The 15604-nt window shown below is 32.6% G+C and overlaps 1 protein-coding gene across 1 annotated transcript in view; it reads right to left on the reverse strand.

The window, feature by feature from the left end:
• Positions 1 to 955: 955 nt before the first annotated feature.
• Positions 956 to 15604, reverse strand: part of LOC129263461 (uncharacterized) — a 39856-nt gene continuing 25207 nt past the window's right edge. The window contains exons 7-13 of the mRNA XM_064115290.1: positions 12720 to 12887; positions 11601 to 11768; positions 10473 to 10640; positions 9340 to 9507; positions 8226 to 8390; positions 3284 to 3387; positions 956 to 2462 (exon numbers count right to left, since the gene is read on the reverse strand). Of these exons, the coding sequence (XP_063971360.1) occupies positions 3289 to 3387; positions 8226 to 8390; positions 9340 to 9507; positions 10473 to 10640; positions 11601 to 11768; positions 12720 to 12887 (936 nt within the window). The 3' untranslated portion in view covers positions 956 to 2462; positions 3284 to 3288. The remainder of the gene's footprint in view (positions 2463 to 3283; positions 3388 to 8225; positions 8391 to 9339; positions 9508 to 10472; positions 10641 to 11600; positions 11769 to 12719; positions 12888 to 15604) is intronic.

Raw genomic sequence — 15604 nt, forward strand, 5'->3', positions numbered from 1 at the left:
TTGAAGGAGTGACTTTCTCCTTTATGATAAACATAATAGAATTGAGAGTGTGACTTTCTCCTTTATGATAAACATAATAGAATTGAAAGAGTGACTTTCTCCTTTATGATAAACATAATAGAATTGAAGGAGTGACTTTCTCCTTTATGATAAACATAATAGAATTGAAAGAGCGACTTTCTCCTTTATGATAAACATAATAGAATTGAAGGAGCAACTTTCTCCTTTATGATAAACATAATAGAATTGAAGGAGTGACTTTCTCCTTTATGATAAACATAATAGAATTGAAGGAGTGACTTTCTCCTTTATGATAAACATACTAGAATTGAAGGAGTGACTTTCTCCTTTATGATAAACATAATAGAATTGAAGGAGTGACTTTCTCCTTTATGATAAACATAATAGAATTGAGAGTGTGACTTTCTCCTTTATGATAAACATAATAGAATTGAAAGAGTGACTTTCTCCTTTATGATAAACATAATAGAATTGAAGGAGTGACTTTCTCCTTTATGATAAACATAATAGAATTGAAGGAGTGACTTTCTCCTTTATGATAAACATAATAGAATTGAAGGAGTGACTTTCTCCTTTATGATAAACATACTAGAATTGAAGGAGTGACTTTCTCCTTTATGATAAACATAATAGAATTGAAGGAGCGACTTTCTCCTTTATGATAAACATAACATGATAAATAAAACATAATTAAAGGAAGGACATTCTCATTTTCTACAGCATAGTTGTTAGATCTTCTACCTCAGATAACATAATAGGATTCCAGGAAGAATAAAACAGTATTACCTCTGGAAGAGTTTGGCTTGATAACACATCAAACTGATATAATTTTGACATATGAAACATGGGTTTTGGTTAACCCTAAATAGACTGGGCTATTTTGATGCCTAAGAAGACTGGGGGGGGGGCTGATTCAGCCCCCCCTTATGATCTCGGCCGTCGATCGCGCGATCGCGAAGAAAATTGGCACACACGTTACCCATGGCATTATCTACCAAATTATTATATCAAAATCTGCGAAAAATCTCATTGCTCATTAATTATGTTAATTTATGCGTAAATTCATAAGTTTGCTCTAATTAACAAAATAATGCCCCTAAAATACTAAAAAAAAATTACATACTCTGTATAGGCATCTGATTAAATTTTTTTTAATGTCAACATCACATTTATTTTTTTATGTATTTTATTGTTTTCTAAATTTCTTATGTATTTCTTTGTTTTTCGACTTTTTTTTTTTCATTGCAAATTGTTGGAGACTTTATTTTGACCATGAACAAGATAAAATTAATTGATTTTAAGCAGTAAAAAGAAAAATATGATACATTTTATGAATTTTGGCTAAAAACACTATTTGCAGTGGATTTCTACACAAATTCACGTTTATGAGCAATTTTGGGTTTGCATGCACTTATGAAACGTTGTGTAATTTCGAAACCGCGTACCCAGGGGTCACAATTTTGGTCTCAAAAGTTGCGCGAGACTTGAAAGTAAAAATTCAGCGAATGATGCGGTCAAAAAAATTTCGCGCGGCGGATTTATCGCGAACAATGTCGAGGGGGGGGGGCTGAATCAGCCCCCAGTCTTCTTAGGGTTAAGAATAATATGAAAATATTTGGAATAGCTTTGAAAAATATTTAAAATTTATCTTTATATATGCATAAACTTAACAAGGTGAATTTTTTTTAACATCATGTACTAGGTAATAAATGAAAATTAGCATCAACAACGGGTGGTGACTGCATAATCTTCTATGCTCAAAAGTTTTCACATTATAAATTCCTTGCAAATCTTTCTGGGATAGAAAGAGCTCAGTCATTTTACGAATAAAATAATGTTCCAGGGAGAAAACTGAAATGGGTTCATGTACACACTATTGTAGGATCTAGTGACTGTCATGGAGACCAATAAGATGGTTCTATTAATTAGAGTCGAATAAAACCGGTTATACCATCTAGATGGTTGGGATACTCTGTTATATGTACATGTACACACCATTGTAGGATCTAGTGACTGTCATGGAGACCAATAAGATGGTTCTATTCATTAGAGTAGAATGAAACCAGTTATACCATCTAGATGGTTGGGATACTCTGTTATATGTTTGTATGAATTACTTGGCACTATGTCACCAACACATACACTAAATAATCAAGTCCAAGGTGGTATATTTAGTTAAAAAATTCCAAGGCTTTCATCCAGCATGACCGGTTACTATGGCAGCGTATCATTGTGCAGACATTAGTGACATCATAATGCGCGCACAGGTATAATTGCTAATGATAATACATGTACATGACACAGTCCATGACAGAGAAATGTCATTCATCAAAATATTTGTCTGAGGAAGAGGCACCAGCAGCAGAGTACTCATGTTAAGAAAGAGGGTCCAACCGAGGAGCTCTCATCTAAAAAATCTTGCCCGAAGAAGATCCATTTGGCTATGGATATTTAGAAAATGCAAAAATACAGGATTAATTCAACAGGATGTGGGCCCAAAATCCTCGTAAATATAAATTACTAAAAGCGGTTTCATGGCCAGGTAAGGTGTTCCTGATACATGTAAATTAATAATGTTAAGACATGTTTTTATGACCAGTTTAGGAACAATTATTTCATTCCTCTTACAAATAAATTAGTTTGGTACAAAAACGCTGCTGTTCATGACCAGTTTAGGTACAATTATTGCACTCCTCGTAGGCCTACATATAAATGTGTATTCCAATCATTTCAAACAACATCCAAATGTGGATTTCTCGTAAATATAAATCAGTACTGTAAAAAATCTGTTTTATGAACAATATTGTTCGGTTTTACTAATTTTAGCTAAAATTTTGGCCTTCCTTAAACTTACAACTAGTAAGAAGTTTCATGACAAATGAAAATTACAATTACCGTTTTCCTCATACATACATATTAATATTGCACATAAACATGTTTCATGACCTTTTTAGGTACAATTGCTGTGTTCCTCATATGAATCAAGTACTAGTGGACGAAGCAGTTTCATGATCAGTTTTAAGTACAATCATTATGTTCCTCATACTTATAAATTAGTAGTGTATATGATTATTTCATTTACATGACCAGTTTAGGTACAATTATCTTATGTCATACATGTACATTTATAAATGAGTTGGCCCATTGTAATGATCAAATTAATGAGCAGTATAAGAACAGTTTATACATTGATCATATCTAGGTTGTATCAGCCTGAGTGAAGAGGTCACCTTTACCTTAATAAGTTTATTAGTTCACCTACCGTATCTACATGAAGTAACTGAGTGTTTGTAAGAATGATTGAAGATCCTTCTGAGGCTCTTCATTGAACATGAAATTTCCTTTACTGATCTGAGGGAAGGAACCCTGAAAGAATAGAAGCATCATTGGAAATAGTAATTCATCAAATCATTTCTTTATTCTCATTTTCATAATGCTCAAAATTGTATTATGCATAGAATATACCTTTCTTATTTTATTTAAATATTATATAGGTCATATCAGGCGCGGATTCTGAGTTGGACTTTTACAGGGAGCTGATTAATGCATGCAAAGGTTGCCAACACTTACAGAGAGTGTGAAGCGTGCTTCCTAGGGGGGAGAATGCAGGGAGGGGGAGTTTGCCCCCTTGTGTGCGGAGCACAAGATTTTGATAATTATCTCCTCAAATTCAAATTAACAGAAGATGTCTCTTGCATCTCTAGGAGAAAACTGAAACGAGGTGAATTTTTAAATAGTGATGAGAAAGAGAACAGGAGGAAGATCTGAGGACAAAGAGAAAATAGAGACACAGAGAGAAGAGACAGACAATGCAACATGAATATAGTGTTTATCACAATAAAATTACTCAATATGACAATCTGGTGTTTTGTGTTGCTTTTATACTGTTATGTATCCTCTTAAATTTCTTGATTGCTTTTGTCTAAAAATTGACCATCTGAAATTCATGGAAAACTATATCAAAGTACTTCAGTATTTCCTTGCATTATTTTGAGTTTTCAACAATTAATCTTTGCTTTCATTGTACATGTAGAAAACAAATACAATTTACATGTATAACCTATGACCTACTTTTAAGAACTGAACTTGCCATGACACTTCACATCCTTTATCATTAAAAGAATTGACCTTCTGTGTTATTTGACACATTGTTTTAATACTGTATCAATCATTTTCTTGCTTTAAAACCCGGTACTCCATTGGTCTGATGGAATTAAATGCATCAACTTTTGCAAGTTATAATCATTTTGAACTTGATAATATATACATTTATTTGTTTTTTTTTATGAAAGTTTTAATCTGCAAGTTTCGAGCATTCAGCAATTACATTAAAATTGAACTTTCTGTTTCTCAATAAATAAAACAAACAAATGCTTATGCATGGAATTTGCCTGATGCAAATTCACATAAATTTTCAAATTACCTTCATCTTTTAATAATGATAAACAGAAGCTGATCCAGCTTTTCACCAAGGGGGGGGGGGGAACATTTTCCTGATCGGGCTCAAAATTGATTTTTGTTAGTTTCTTCGATGGGGTAGTCCTATAACATTCACTTTTTAGCTATATTCTTATAAAATAACATAAATCTATCATAATCTCATAAGCCCTAATTTAAAAAGAGTGAGCGCGAAGTGCGAGCTAAAATTTTTGAAATTTAATGTATTTTGTCCCTAATATTGAACATTCTGAGTGCAATGTTTTTTATCCTGAACAAGATGAGTATGTAACTATAGGTCTATAATTACTGCAAGTGCGAGCAGAATTTTTTTAAAGAGGTTCTGGCCTTATCGAAAAGATGTATTTCACCAACCAAGCGAGCTGAAATTTTTTTACATTCTGACCTAAAAAATGGACGTTCGAAGCACATTTTTGTAACCAGGAACAGGATATAACAAAATATTGTTACGGAAAAATTGAGATTTCATGTTTTATAAAGCATGAAAAGGATGGGTAATTGGGTATCTTCCTACATTCTGATATTCTGATCTGAAACTGGATAATTTAAGAACTAACTGCATATATCTCAATAAGGTTCAAGGTTTATTCATATGAACATTTCACATTTTCAACGAAATCAACAACTCAATACAAACAATAGTATTATACAATACAAATTATCATAGAAAAGCTTAAATAAATATCATAAAATATGAAATGTATACCTAATATAACAATAGAAAAAGTACTAAAATGTATCCTTGTAATAGCTAGGTTCTAAAATAATGACAAAGAAAGAAAATGGGAGATGTAGATATGAGGGAGCCAAAAGTAAAAGCAGAGCTTGTTGGTTGAAGGCTCCAAAGAATATGCAGTGAAAGTCCCATAAAAATATCAATACGACAAGAAAAATAGAGGAATGAATAAAAGAGCAAACGAAAAGTAAACAAAAGCGGGGGATACACAAATACATAAATAAAGGAGGCGCGATAGCTCAGTCGGTAGAGCGGGGGATTTGTATTCCGGTGATCTGGGTTCGATTCCCACTTGGTGTGCTAGTGCCCTTTGGTATAAAGGCATTAATCCTCATTACCAGGTCCTTCGGAGAGGACCTTAAGCCGTCGGTCCTTTGGTTGCTTGCTTACAAGCATTCATGCTTTCTTAGCAATCAGGTAAAAAATCCCCACCAATCAATCAATAAATAATGAGTAAAATAATAAGTGTAAAAGCAACAAATTTGATCAGAGCCTGTAGGAGCATGAAAATAATTATTGCTAAGAGTGGCAAAAAAGTAATGATAATAACAGTAGTAGTAATGATAATAATGGAAGTCAATGATCAATGGCATCAGGGAGTAATGAGCGGAAGGGACGGTAAGGGGGGCAACAAGGGAGGGGGGCACTCAAGTAATACCTTGGTCACATTTGCTCTATCGCCGCCGTACGGCGAGTCGAAAACAGCCGTTTATTAATTTTAATTCAAACCACCTATACATGTATGTAAGAGTAGGTACCACCACATAATAGATTCACATCCGATCAAGATGACCAAAGATCCCTGGGCCGGGGGGATGACTTCCAAGGATATGACAACCCACGCGCAACAGATATAAAGGAGCAATGAGAAATAAAACATAAAATTAATTCAGGATAAACTACTAGAGCAAATGGAATGAGGCTATAACTGATATATAGATACACAACTGTGTTCATACTAAGAATAGTCCTTGAGAAGAAGATGTTTCAGCTTTCATCGAAAGACATATATTGAGGGTGATATAAACATGCGTGCGCATGTTTTAGATTTAGACCTAAAAATCTGTGCATTCTAAATACATTTTTTATCATGGAAATCAATAATGCAAGCTGAAAATATTTCATACTCTGATCTGAAAAAGGATCAATTAGCACTATTTCAAGCACTGTGTAGGAAAAATCTGAAGTGGATATAGACCGCACTTTAAATGATGCAAGAGCGAAGCTTATATTTTTATAATTATCATTTTGACCTAGAAACGGGACAATCTAAGGATATTTTGTCATCATACAAAAATTATGACTAACACGTATCTTCCTACTCCTCTTCCTTAGCGCAAGATAAGACTTGTTGATATTCTTTTCTGAAAAAGGGACAATTTGATTATTAAGAATTTATGAAAATGTTATTATCTTATTCATTCATCTCATAACCCTAATGAGAGTGCAAAATTTGTTGATATTAAGGCCTGAAAACTGGACATTTTAGCACTTTTGTAATTATGAATAGGATGCCTGGGTTAATATATTTTCAACAATTAATGTGAGCACAAATCGCAAGCTGAAATTTTTGATAAAATGTAATTTAAACAGGTTGATTGTACTTCAAAAGAAAGCAATTCGTCTATGTTCTAACACGCATTATCTTGCCCATACTCTACCTCTATTTAAAAAGTTCAACACTGCCAATTTAACTGATACTATAAAAATAAAGGCAGCACTTTTTATGTTCCGATATATGAATAACATGTTACCAGCTATATTCAATAATTATTTTTTTACGGTTGATAAAAAACATAGTGTTAATACAAGACAGAGAAACAATATATTTGTGCCATATTCACGCTTAAAACTACGACAGACGAACTCTATTAAACACAAAGGGGCTCAATTTTGGAACAGTCTTAACCCACTACTTAAAAGAATGACCACCGTTACATGTACCTCATTTAAAGCTAGAATTAAACAACATCTTCTTGCCACTTACAAGTGATTCCTTTGAATTAAACCAATATTAAACAAACAGTCATATGATATATTTATTCACTCACTCACTATTTCTTTTGTATTTCATTATATGAAATATGATTTATTTTCTCCTCATTGTCCTTGAAACAAATTTTTCATTCCTTGCTGAATAAGTCTTTCATAACACACACACACAAGATTTAAAATAACATTAAAACTATTCATTTTTAATGTAAATCTATTAATTATGAGTACTATATTCCTTAGCAATTGAGACGTATTCTAAAGAAATATGTCATCAGACACCAACTCACTAAACATAGGTTGAGCAGGACAAAAACATATTTATTGTCTTGCCAAAAGATATATGTAATGTTGATTGAAAAACATTAATTTGGAACTGATGCCAAGTTGTGAGGCAGGTATATATATGTGAGTCAGCAAGGAAACAGTATATATATTCATGTCATGTTTGTATATACCATTTTCCATTCCAGCTTTTACCCTACATACAATCTCAATCTAAACCACCTGGTCATTGTTCATTTCATCCTATTGTTATGTTCCATGTATACACTCAATGTAGCTCTCAATGTACTGTATACATTGTATGTATCATGGTCAATATCACTCTCATACACATACCACATGCACCTCTGATATTCAATGATCTACTTTCTCTCCCACCTTTTTGAAGCTGATATTTCTCTTTATATCTTCCATGTGTATTATCATAAGAGATGACTAGGAAGAATCACATATGGATAAAGTTAAAAAGATTCCATGTTTCGACATCAACAAATATCCAAACACTTGAAGATATGACAATTTGTCAATTACCTGTGCATGAAAACCAAATAATTAAAAAAAAATCTCATCTAGTCTCCTTCATTTGTAAACACTCTCAAACAATATACATGTATCTAAGTAGCATAAAATATGTTCTTTAATGTATTTAACACAATAAAATTAGATAAAACACTTTTTTCAATATTCCAAGTTTTCCAAACATGATGTGAGAATAAAGTAGAGGCAGATATACCTTCAAGGTTGAAGCCTTCTCATTCAGATGAGAATAGAACTCCTCGTCACAAACTCCTCTCAGTATCAGGTTAGTCAGGTTAGGTAGGGAGCATAAAGCTTCTACTAGGTGATGTAAAGAGGCTGATGATAGACGCCCACCATTCACAATCTCAAGAGTATGGACCTACATGTGTACAAACATTGATCATTAAACATACATGTACATATCAGATGGTATGATCATGCTGTAATGCTTCAAGTTAAACTGGTTCAAAAATATGTTGATAAGGCTTATGTATGCATAGATGTATTTCACAACATAACATTTTAGCATCCATACCTGATTAGGCTTCACAGCTTTCTGTTGATGTGTATTATCTTTATAAAAGACATTTTAATACCTATGAATTTTGAAAGAAGGAATTATTACAGGTAATCTCTGTACCCTTATTCTACATTACAGCATCACTTTCAACAATTTCTGAGATATCACAAAAATGATCAATTTAAGATCATACATAAGACCATAATAATCTTAGATACTCTATGATATGTTTGTTACTTCATATTTGTATTCTATTTTCAGTAACCTTTTACCCTGCATACCATCTCAATCTAAACCACCTGGTCATTGTTCATTTCATCCTATTGTTATGTTCCATGTATACACTTAATGTAGCTCTCACTGTACTGTATACATTGTATGTATCATGGTCAATATCACTCTCATACACATACCACATGCACCTCTGATATTCAATGATCTACTTTCTCTCCCACCTTTTTGAAGCTGATATTTCTCTTTATATCTTCCATGTGTATTATCATAAGAGATGACTAGGAAGAATCACATATGGATAAAGTTAAAAAGATTCCATGTTTCGACATCAACAAATATCCAAACACTTGAAGATATGACAATTTGTCAATTACCTGTGCATGAAAACCAAATAATTAAAAAAAAATCTCATCTAGTCTCCTTCATTTGTAAACACTCTCAAACAATATACATGTATCTAAGTAGCATAAAATATGTTCTTTAATGTATTTAACACAATAAAATTAGATAAACACTTTTTCACTATTCCAAGTTTTCCAAACATGTTGTGAGAATAAAGTAAAGGCAGACATACCTTCAAGGTTGAAGCCTTCTCATTGAGATGAGGACATAACTCCTCCTCTTCACAAACTCCTATCAGTATCAGGTTAGTCAGGTTAGGTAGGGAGCATAAAGCTTCTACTAGGTGATGTGAAGAGGCTGATGATAGAGGCTTATTATTCCAAATCTCAAGAGTATGGACCTACATGTGTACAAACATTGATCATTAAACATACATGTACATATCAGATGGTATGATCATGCTGTAATGCTTCAAGTTGAACTGGTTCAAAAATGTGTTGATAAGGCTAATGTATTCATAGATGTATTTCACAACATAACATTTTAGCATCCATACATGTTTAGGCTTCACATCTTTTCTGTTGATGTGTATTTTTTTTACAAAAGACATTTTAATACCTATGAATTTTGAAAGAATGAATTATTACAGGTAATCTATGTACCCTTATTCTCCATTACAGCATCACTTTTAACAATTATGAGATATCATTAAAATGATTAATTTAAGATCATACATGTGAAGACCATAATAATCTCAGATACTCTGTGATATGTTTGTTACTTCATATTTGTATTCTATTTTCAGTAACCTTTTACCCTGCATACCATCTCAATCTAAACCACCTGGTCATTGTTCATTTCATCCTATTATTATGTTTCATGTATACACTCAATGTAGCTCTCACTGTACTGTATACATTGTATGTATCATGGTCAATATCACTCTCATACACATACCACATGCACCTCTGATATTCAATGATCTACTTTCTCTCCCACCTTTTTGAAGCTGATATTTCTCTTTATATCTTCCATGTGTATTATCATATTAGAGATGACTAGGAAGAATCACATATGGATAAAGTTAAAAAGGATTCCATGTTTCGACATCATAACCAAACACTTGAAGATGATGAATTGACAATTTCTCAATTACAGCATATCTGTGCATTAGAGTCAAATTTTCAAAACATTTACTCATCTAGTATCCTTTATTAATAAACACTCCCATACAATACATCTAAACAGTATAAAAAATTATGTTCTCTAACATATTTAACACTATAAAATCGAATAAACACTTTTTGATTATTCCATATTTTCAAACATGTTATGAGTATAAAGTAGAGGCAGACATACATGTACCTTCAAGGTTGAAGCCTTCTCATTCAGATGAGAACAGAACTCCTCCTCTTCACAAACTCCACTCAGTGTCAGGTTAGTCAGGTTAGGTAGGGAGCATAAAGCTTCTACTAGGTGATGTGAAGAGGCTGATGATAGACGCCCACCATTCACAATCTCAAGAGTATGGACCTACATGTGTACAAACATTGATCATTAAACATACATGTACATATCAGATGGTATGATCATGCTGTAATGCTTCAAGTTAAACTGGTTAAAAAATGTGTTGATAAGGCTAATGTATTCATAGATGTACTTCACAACATAACATTTTAGCATCCATACATGTTTAGGCTTTATAGCTTTTCTGTTGATGTGTATTTTGTTTACAAAAGACATTTCAATACCTATGAATTTTGAAAGAAGGAATTATTACAGGTAATCTCTGTACCCTGATTCAACATTATAGCATCACTTTCAACAATTTCTGAGATATCACAAAAATGATTAATTTAAGATCATACATGTGAAGACCATAATAATCTCAGATACTCTGTGATATGTTTGTTACTTCATATTTGTATTCTATTTTCAGTAACCTTTTACCCTGCATACCATCTCAATCTAAACCACCTGGTCATTGTTCATTTCATCCTATTATTATGTTTCATGTATACACTCAATGTAGCTCTCACTGTACTGTATACATTGTATGTATCATGGTCAATATCACTCCCATACACATACCACATGCACCTCTGATATTCAATGATCTACTTTCTCTCCCACCTTTTTGAAGCTGATATTTCTCTTTATATCTTCCATGTGTAGTATCATATTAGAGATGACTAGGAAGAATCACATATGGATAAAGTTAAAAAGGATTCCATGTTTCGACATCATAACCAAACACTTGAAGATAATGAATTGACAATTTCTCAATTACAGCATATCTGTGCATTAGAGTCAAATTTTCAAAACATTTACTCATCTAGTATCCTTTATTAATAAACACTCCCATACAATACATCTAAACAGTATAAAAAATTATGTTCTCTAACATATTTAACACTATAAAATCGAATAAACACTTTTTGATTATTCCATATTTCCAAACATGTTATGAGTATAAAGTAGAGGCAGACATACCTTCAAGGTTGAAGCCTTCTCATTCAGATGAGAATAGAACTCCTCCTCTTCATAAACTCCACTCAGTGTCAGGTTAGTCAGGTTAGGGAGGGAGCATAAAGCTTCTACTAGGTGATGTGAAGAGGCTGATGATAGACGCCCACCATTCACAATCTCAAGAGTATGGACCTACATGTGTACAAACATTGATCATTAAACATACATGTACATATCAGATGGTATGATCATGCCGTAATGCTTCAAGTTAAACTGGTTCAAAAATGTGTTGATAAGGCTAATGTATTCATAGATGTACTTCACAACATAACATTTTAGCATCCATACATGTTTAGGCTTGATAGCTTTTCTGTTGATGTGTATTTTGTTTACAAAAGACATTTCAATACCTATGAATTTTGAAAGAAGGAATTATTACAGGTAATCTCTGTACCCTGATTCAACATTATAGCATCACTTTCAACAATTTCTGAGATATCACAAAAATGATTAATTTAAGATCATACATAAGACCATAATAATCTTAGATACTCTATGATATGTTTGTTACTTCATATTTGTATTCTATTTTCAGTAACCTTTTACCCTGCATACCATCTCAATCTAAACCACCTGGTCATTGTTCATTTCATCCTATTGTTATGTTCCATGTATACACTCAATGTAGCTCTCATTGTACTGTATACATTGTATGTATCATGGTCATTATCACTCTCATACACATACCACATGCACCTCTGATATTCAAAGATCTACATTCTCTCCCACCTTTTTGAAGCTGATATTTCTCTTTATATCTTCCATGTGTATTATCATAAGAGATGACTAGGAAGAATCACATATGGATAAAGTTAAAAAGGTTTCCATGTTTCAACATCAATCATAACCAAACACTTGAAGATATGACAATTTGTCGATTACAGCATACCTGTGCATTAAAACCAAATTTGAAAAAAAAAATCTCATCTAGTCTCCTTTATTTATAAACACTCTCAATCAATATTTCTAAGTAGCATGAAATATGTTCTTTAATGTATTTAACACAATAAAATTAGATAAACACTTTTTCACTATTCCAAGTTTTCCAAACATGATGTGAGAATAAAGTAAAGGCAGACATACCTTCAAGGTTGAAGCCTTCTCATTCAGATGAGAACAGAACTCCTCCTCTTCACAAACTCCTCTCAGTGTCAGGTTAGTCAGGTTAGGTAGGGAGCATAAAGCTTCTACTAGGTGATGTGAAGAGGCTGATGATAGAGGCTTATAACTCTCAATCTCAAGAGTATGGACCTACATGTGTACAAACATTGATCATTAAACATACATGTACATATCAGATGGTATGATCATGCTGTAATGCTTCAAGTTAAACTGGTTCAAAAATGTGTTGATAAGGCTAATGTTTGAATCACAACATAATATTTTAGCATCCATACTTGTTTAGGCTTTACAGCTTTCTGTTGATGTGTATTTTGTTTATAAAAGACATTTTAATACCTATGAATCTTGAAAGAAGGAATTATTACAGGTAATCTCTGTACCCTTATTCTACATTATAGCATCACTTTCAACAATTTCTGAGATATCACAAAAATGATCAATTTAAGATCATACATGTGAAGAACATAATATTCTCAGATACTCTGTGATATGTTTGTTACTTCATATTTGTATTCTATTTTCAGTAACCTTTTACCCTGCATTCCATCTCAATCTAAACCACCTGGTCATTGTTCATTTCATCCTATTGTTATGTTCCATGTATACACTCAATGTAGCTCCCACTGTACTGTATACATTGTATGTATCATGGTCATTGTCAATTACGCAATGGACATGATAGAAGTCTTTCCTCTTTGACCACATAAAAAAAAGCTTTTTCAATTAGCAGTGAGACAAACTGAGAAACCCCTCACATACAACCCTGCCCATTCACTTGTACACACTCTCATTCAAATCAACCATCTAAGAGTCACTCTCACTACCACTCACACTCCTGCTCTAGCAACCATTTGCATTACAAAGAAAAGCGAATTGCAGCTCCTGTATATCTGAAATGAAAAAAAAAGTTACAAAGAAGGGTAGTTTTCTGACATGAATAAAGTTAAAAAGATTCCATGTTTCTACATCAACCATATCCAAACACTTTATTTTCATTATATAACTTTTCTGTTTAAGTGCATGTACATGTATTTTATGTTAATACTAAAAACCTCTGAATATTGAAAGACTTAAATTTTTCAAAATCAATTATCTCGGTTATTTACTGTTGGCATTATATAATATAAACTGCCTTATTCTTGTGGAAGCGCAGTGGTGTATCAGTTCCGACTCTCGCCTTGTAATCAGAGGGTCATATTTTCGAATCCCACCATGGCCTAGCGTCCTTTGGCAAGGCATAAATCAACACTTTGCCACTCTCACCCAGGTGCTAATTCATTGAGTACTGGTAGGAAACAACCATCATTGTGGTTGGTTATAAGTAGGAGTGCACCTATAAAAACAGGCTGCTTTAATAAAGATTAATTAAGTGAACGGGTAATAATAATTGTGAAGCGCTTTGAGAAGTCATAGATTGATAAAGCGCTATATACCAAATATTATTATTCTGAAAACAAATTTGGATAATTAACAAGTTTACAAAAGCCTGTAATTGATGTGACCTATAATTACTTTTCAATGCAAAGAACTTAATAATTTCAAGCAATCTTTCAATAACAACATGTGCTGCTACTGCATGTCTACATAGATGTATTCCATTTTCAGAATTAAGCCTTCACCCTGCAAACTATCTCAATCCAACCCACCTGGTCATTTTTCATTACCTTCACTCTATGTATATGTATATTCCCTATACTGTAATACACACATGTATCATGGACATTGCCATTCAATGTCACTCTCATACAAATACCACATGCACCTCTGAAATTCAATGATCTACTTTCTCTCCTCCATGTAACTTTTAAAGCTAATATTTCCCTTTTTAACTTCCATGATTATGAAGTATCATTAATTAAAATATGTCTAGGAAGATATGGATTTTATAAAGTTAAAAACGATTCCATGTTTTTGCATCAATTAGATGTTTTTGCGTCAAAACACTTGAAAGTATATTTTAAATGACAGCATACCTGTGCATTAGAACCAGATTTTTAAAAAAAAATCTCATTTAGTCTCCTTTATTTATAAGCACTCTCAGATAATATTGTCTACATACATGTAGTACAAAAATTTGTTCTTAAATGTATATTTTATCCCTATACAATTACATTTTTCTATATTGTAACGTCATAAAAAGGGCAGCTGCCCAAAATAATACATAATATAAAATGCATAAATTTCAAATATCTTAACGGTTTGTGATGATTTATTTTCACCAAACGATATGAAAAGAATTTACTAGCATATAACATCAATCAAATATTTAATAATAACTTCATTTATTCATTATGATGGATTTTTCTTGAACCTTCAATATTTTTTTATATTTTCTGTTATTTTATTCAACTTTTTGTCAGGGTGAACTTCCCCTTTAAACATGATATTTGTTACATGTATGTTCTTCCTTGTACATACATCAGTATTTATCAAAGATGTATGAAAAGAATCATGAATCGGTATTAGTCAGTTACTTAATATATAGGCCTACATAATTATGTAAACCTGTGTAGCGATTATAACCTGGTCCAGAACTTCATAACAGAATTAGCTGGACACTAAACCTGTGCAGTACATGTAAAACAAAAAAATATCCAGGATATTAATTCAAATTTTGTTTGTTATTTAAAACAATGTAGAGGGTATGTTATAATACATATTTGATAATAATAATACTTTGCATTTATACAGCGCTTAACACAAAGGAACAATGTCACTAAGAGCTTTACAGAAATATCATTACCCCGGTCAACGGATCCTTGCATGCCCGCATACAATGTATGCACCTTCTCCACTCCCTGAAAAGCACTCCAACAAGAGTTCTAAGACTCAATTGCTAGGCATAC

This window comes from Lytechinus pictus, unplaced genomic scaffold (genome assembly GCF_037042905.1).
Source record: "Lytechinus pictus isolate F3 Inbred unplaced genomic scaffold, Lp3.0 scaffold_26, whole genome shotgun sequence".
In the NCBI taxonomy this organism is placed as follows: Eukaryota; Metazoa; Echinodermata; class Echinoidea; order Temnopleuroida; family Toxopneustidae; genus Lytechinus; species Lytechinus pictus.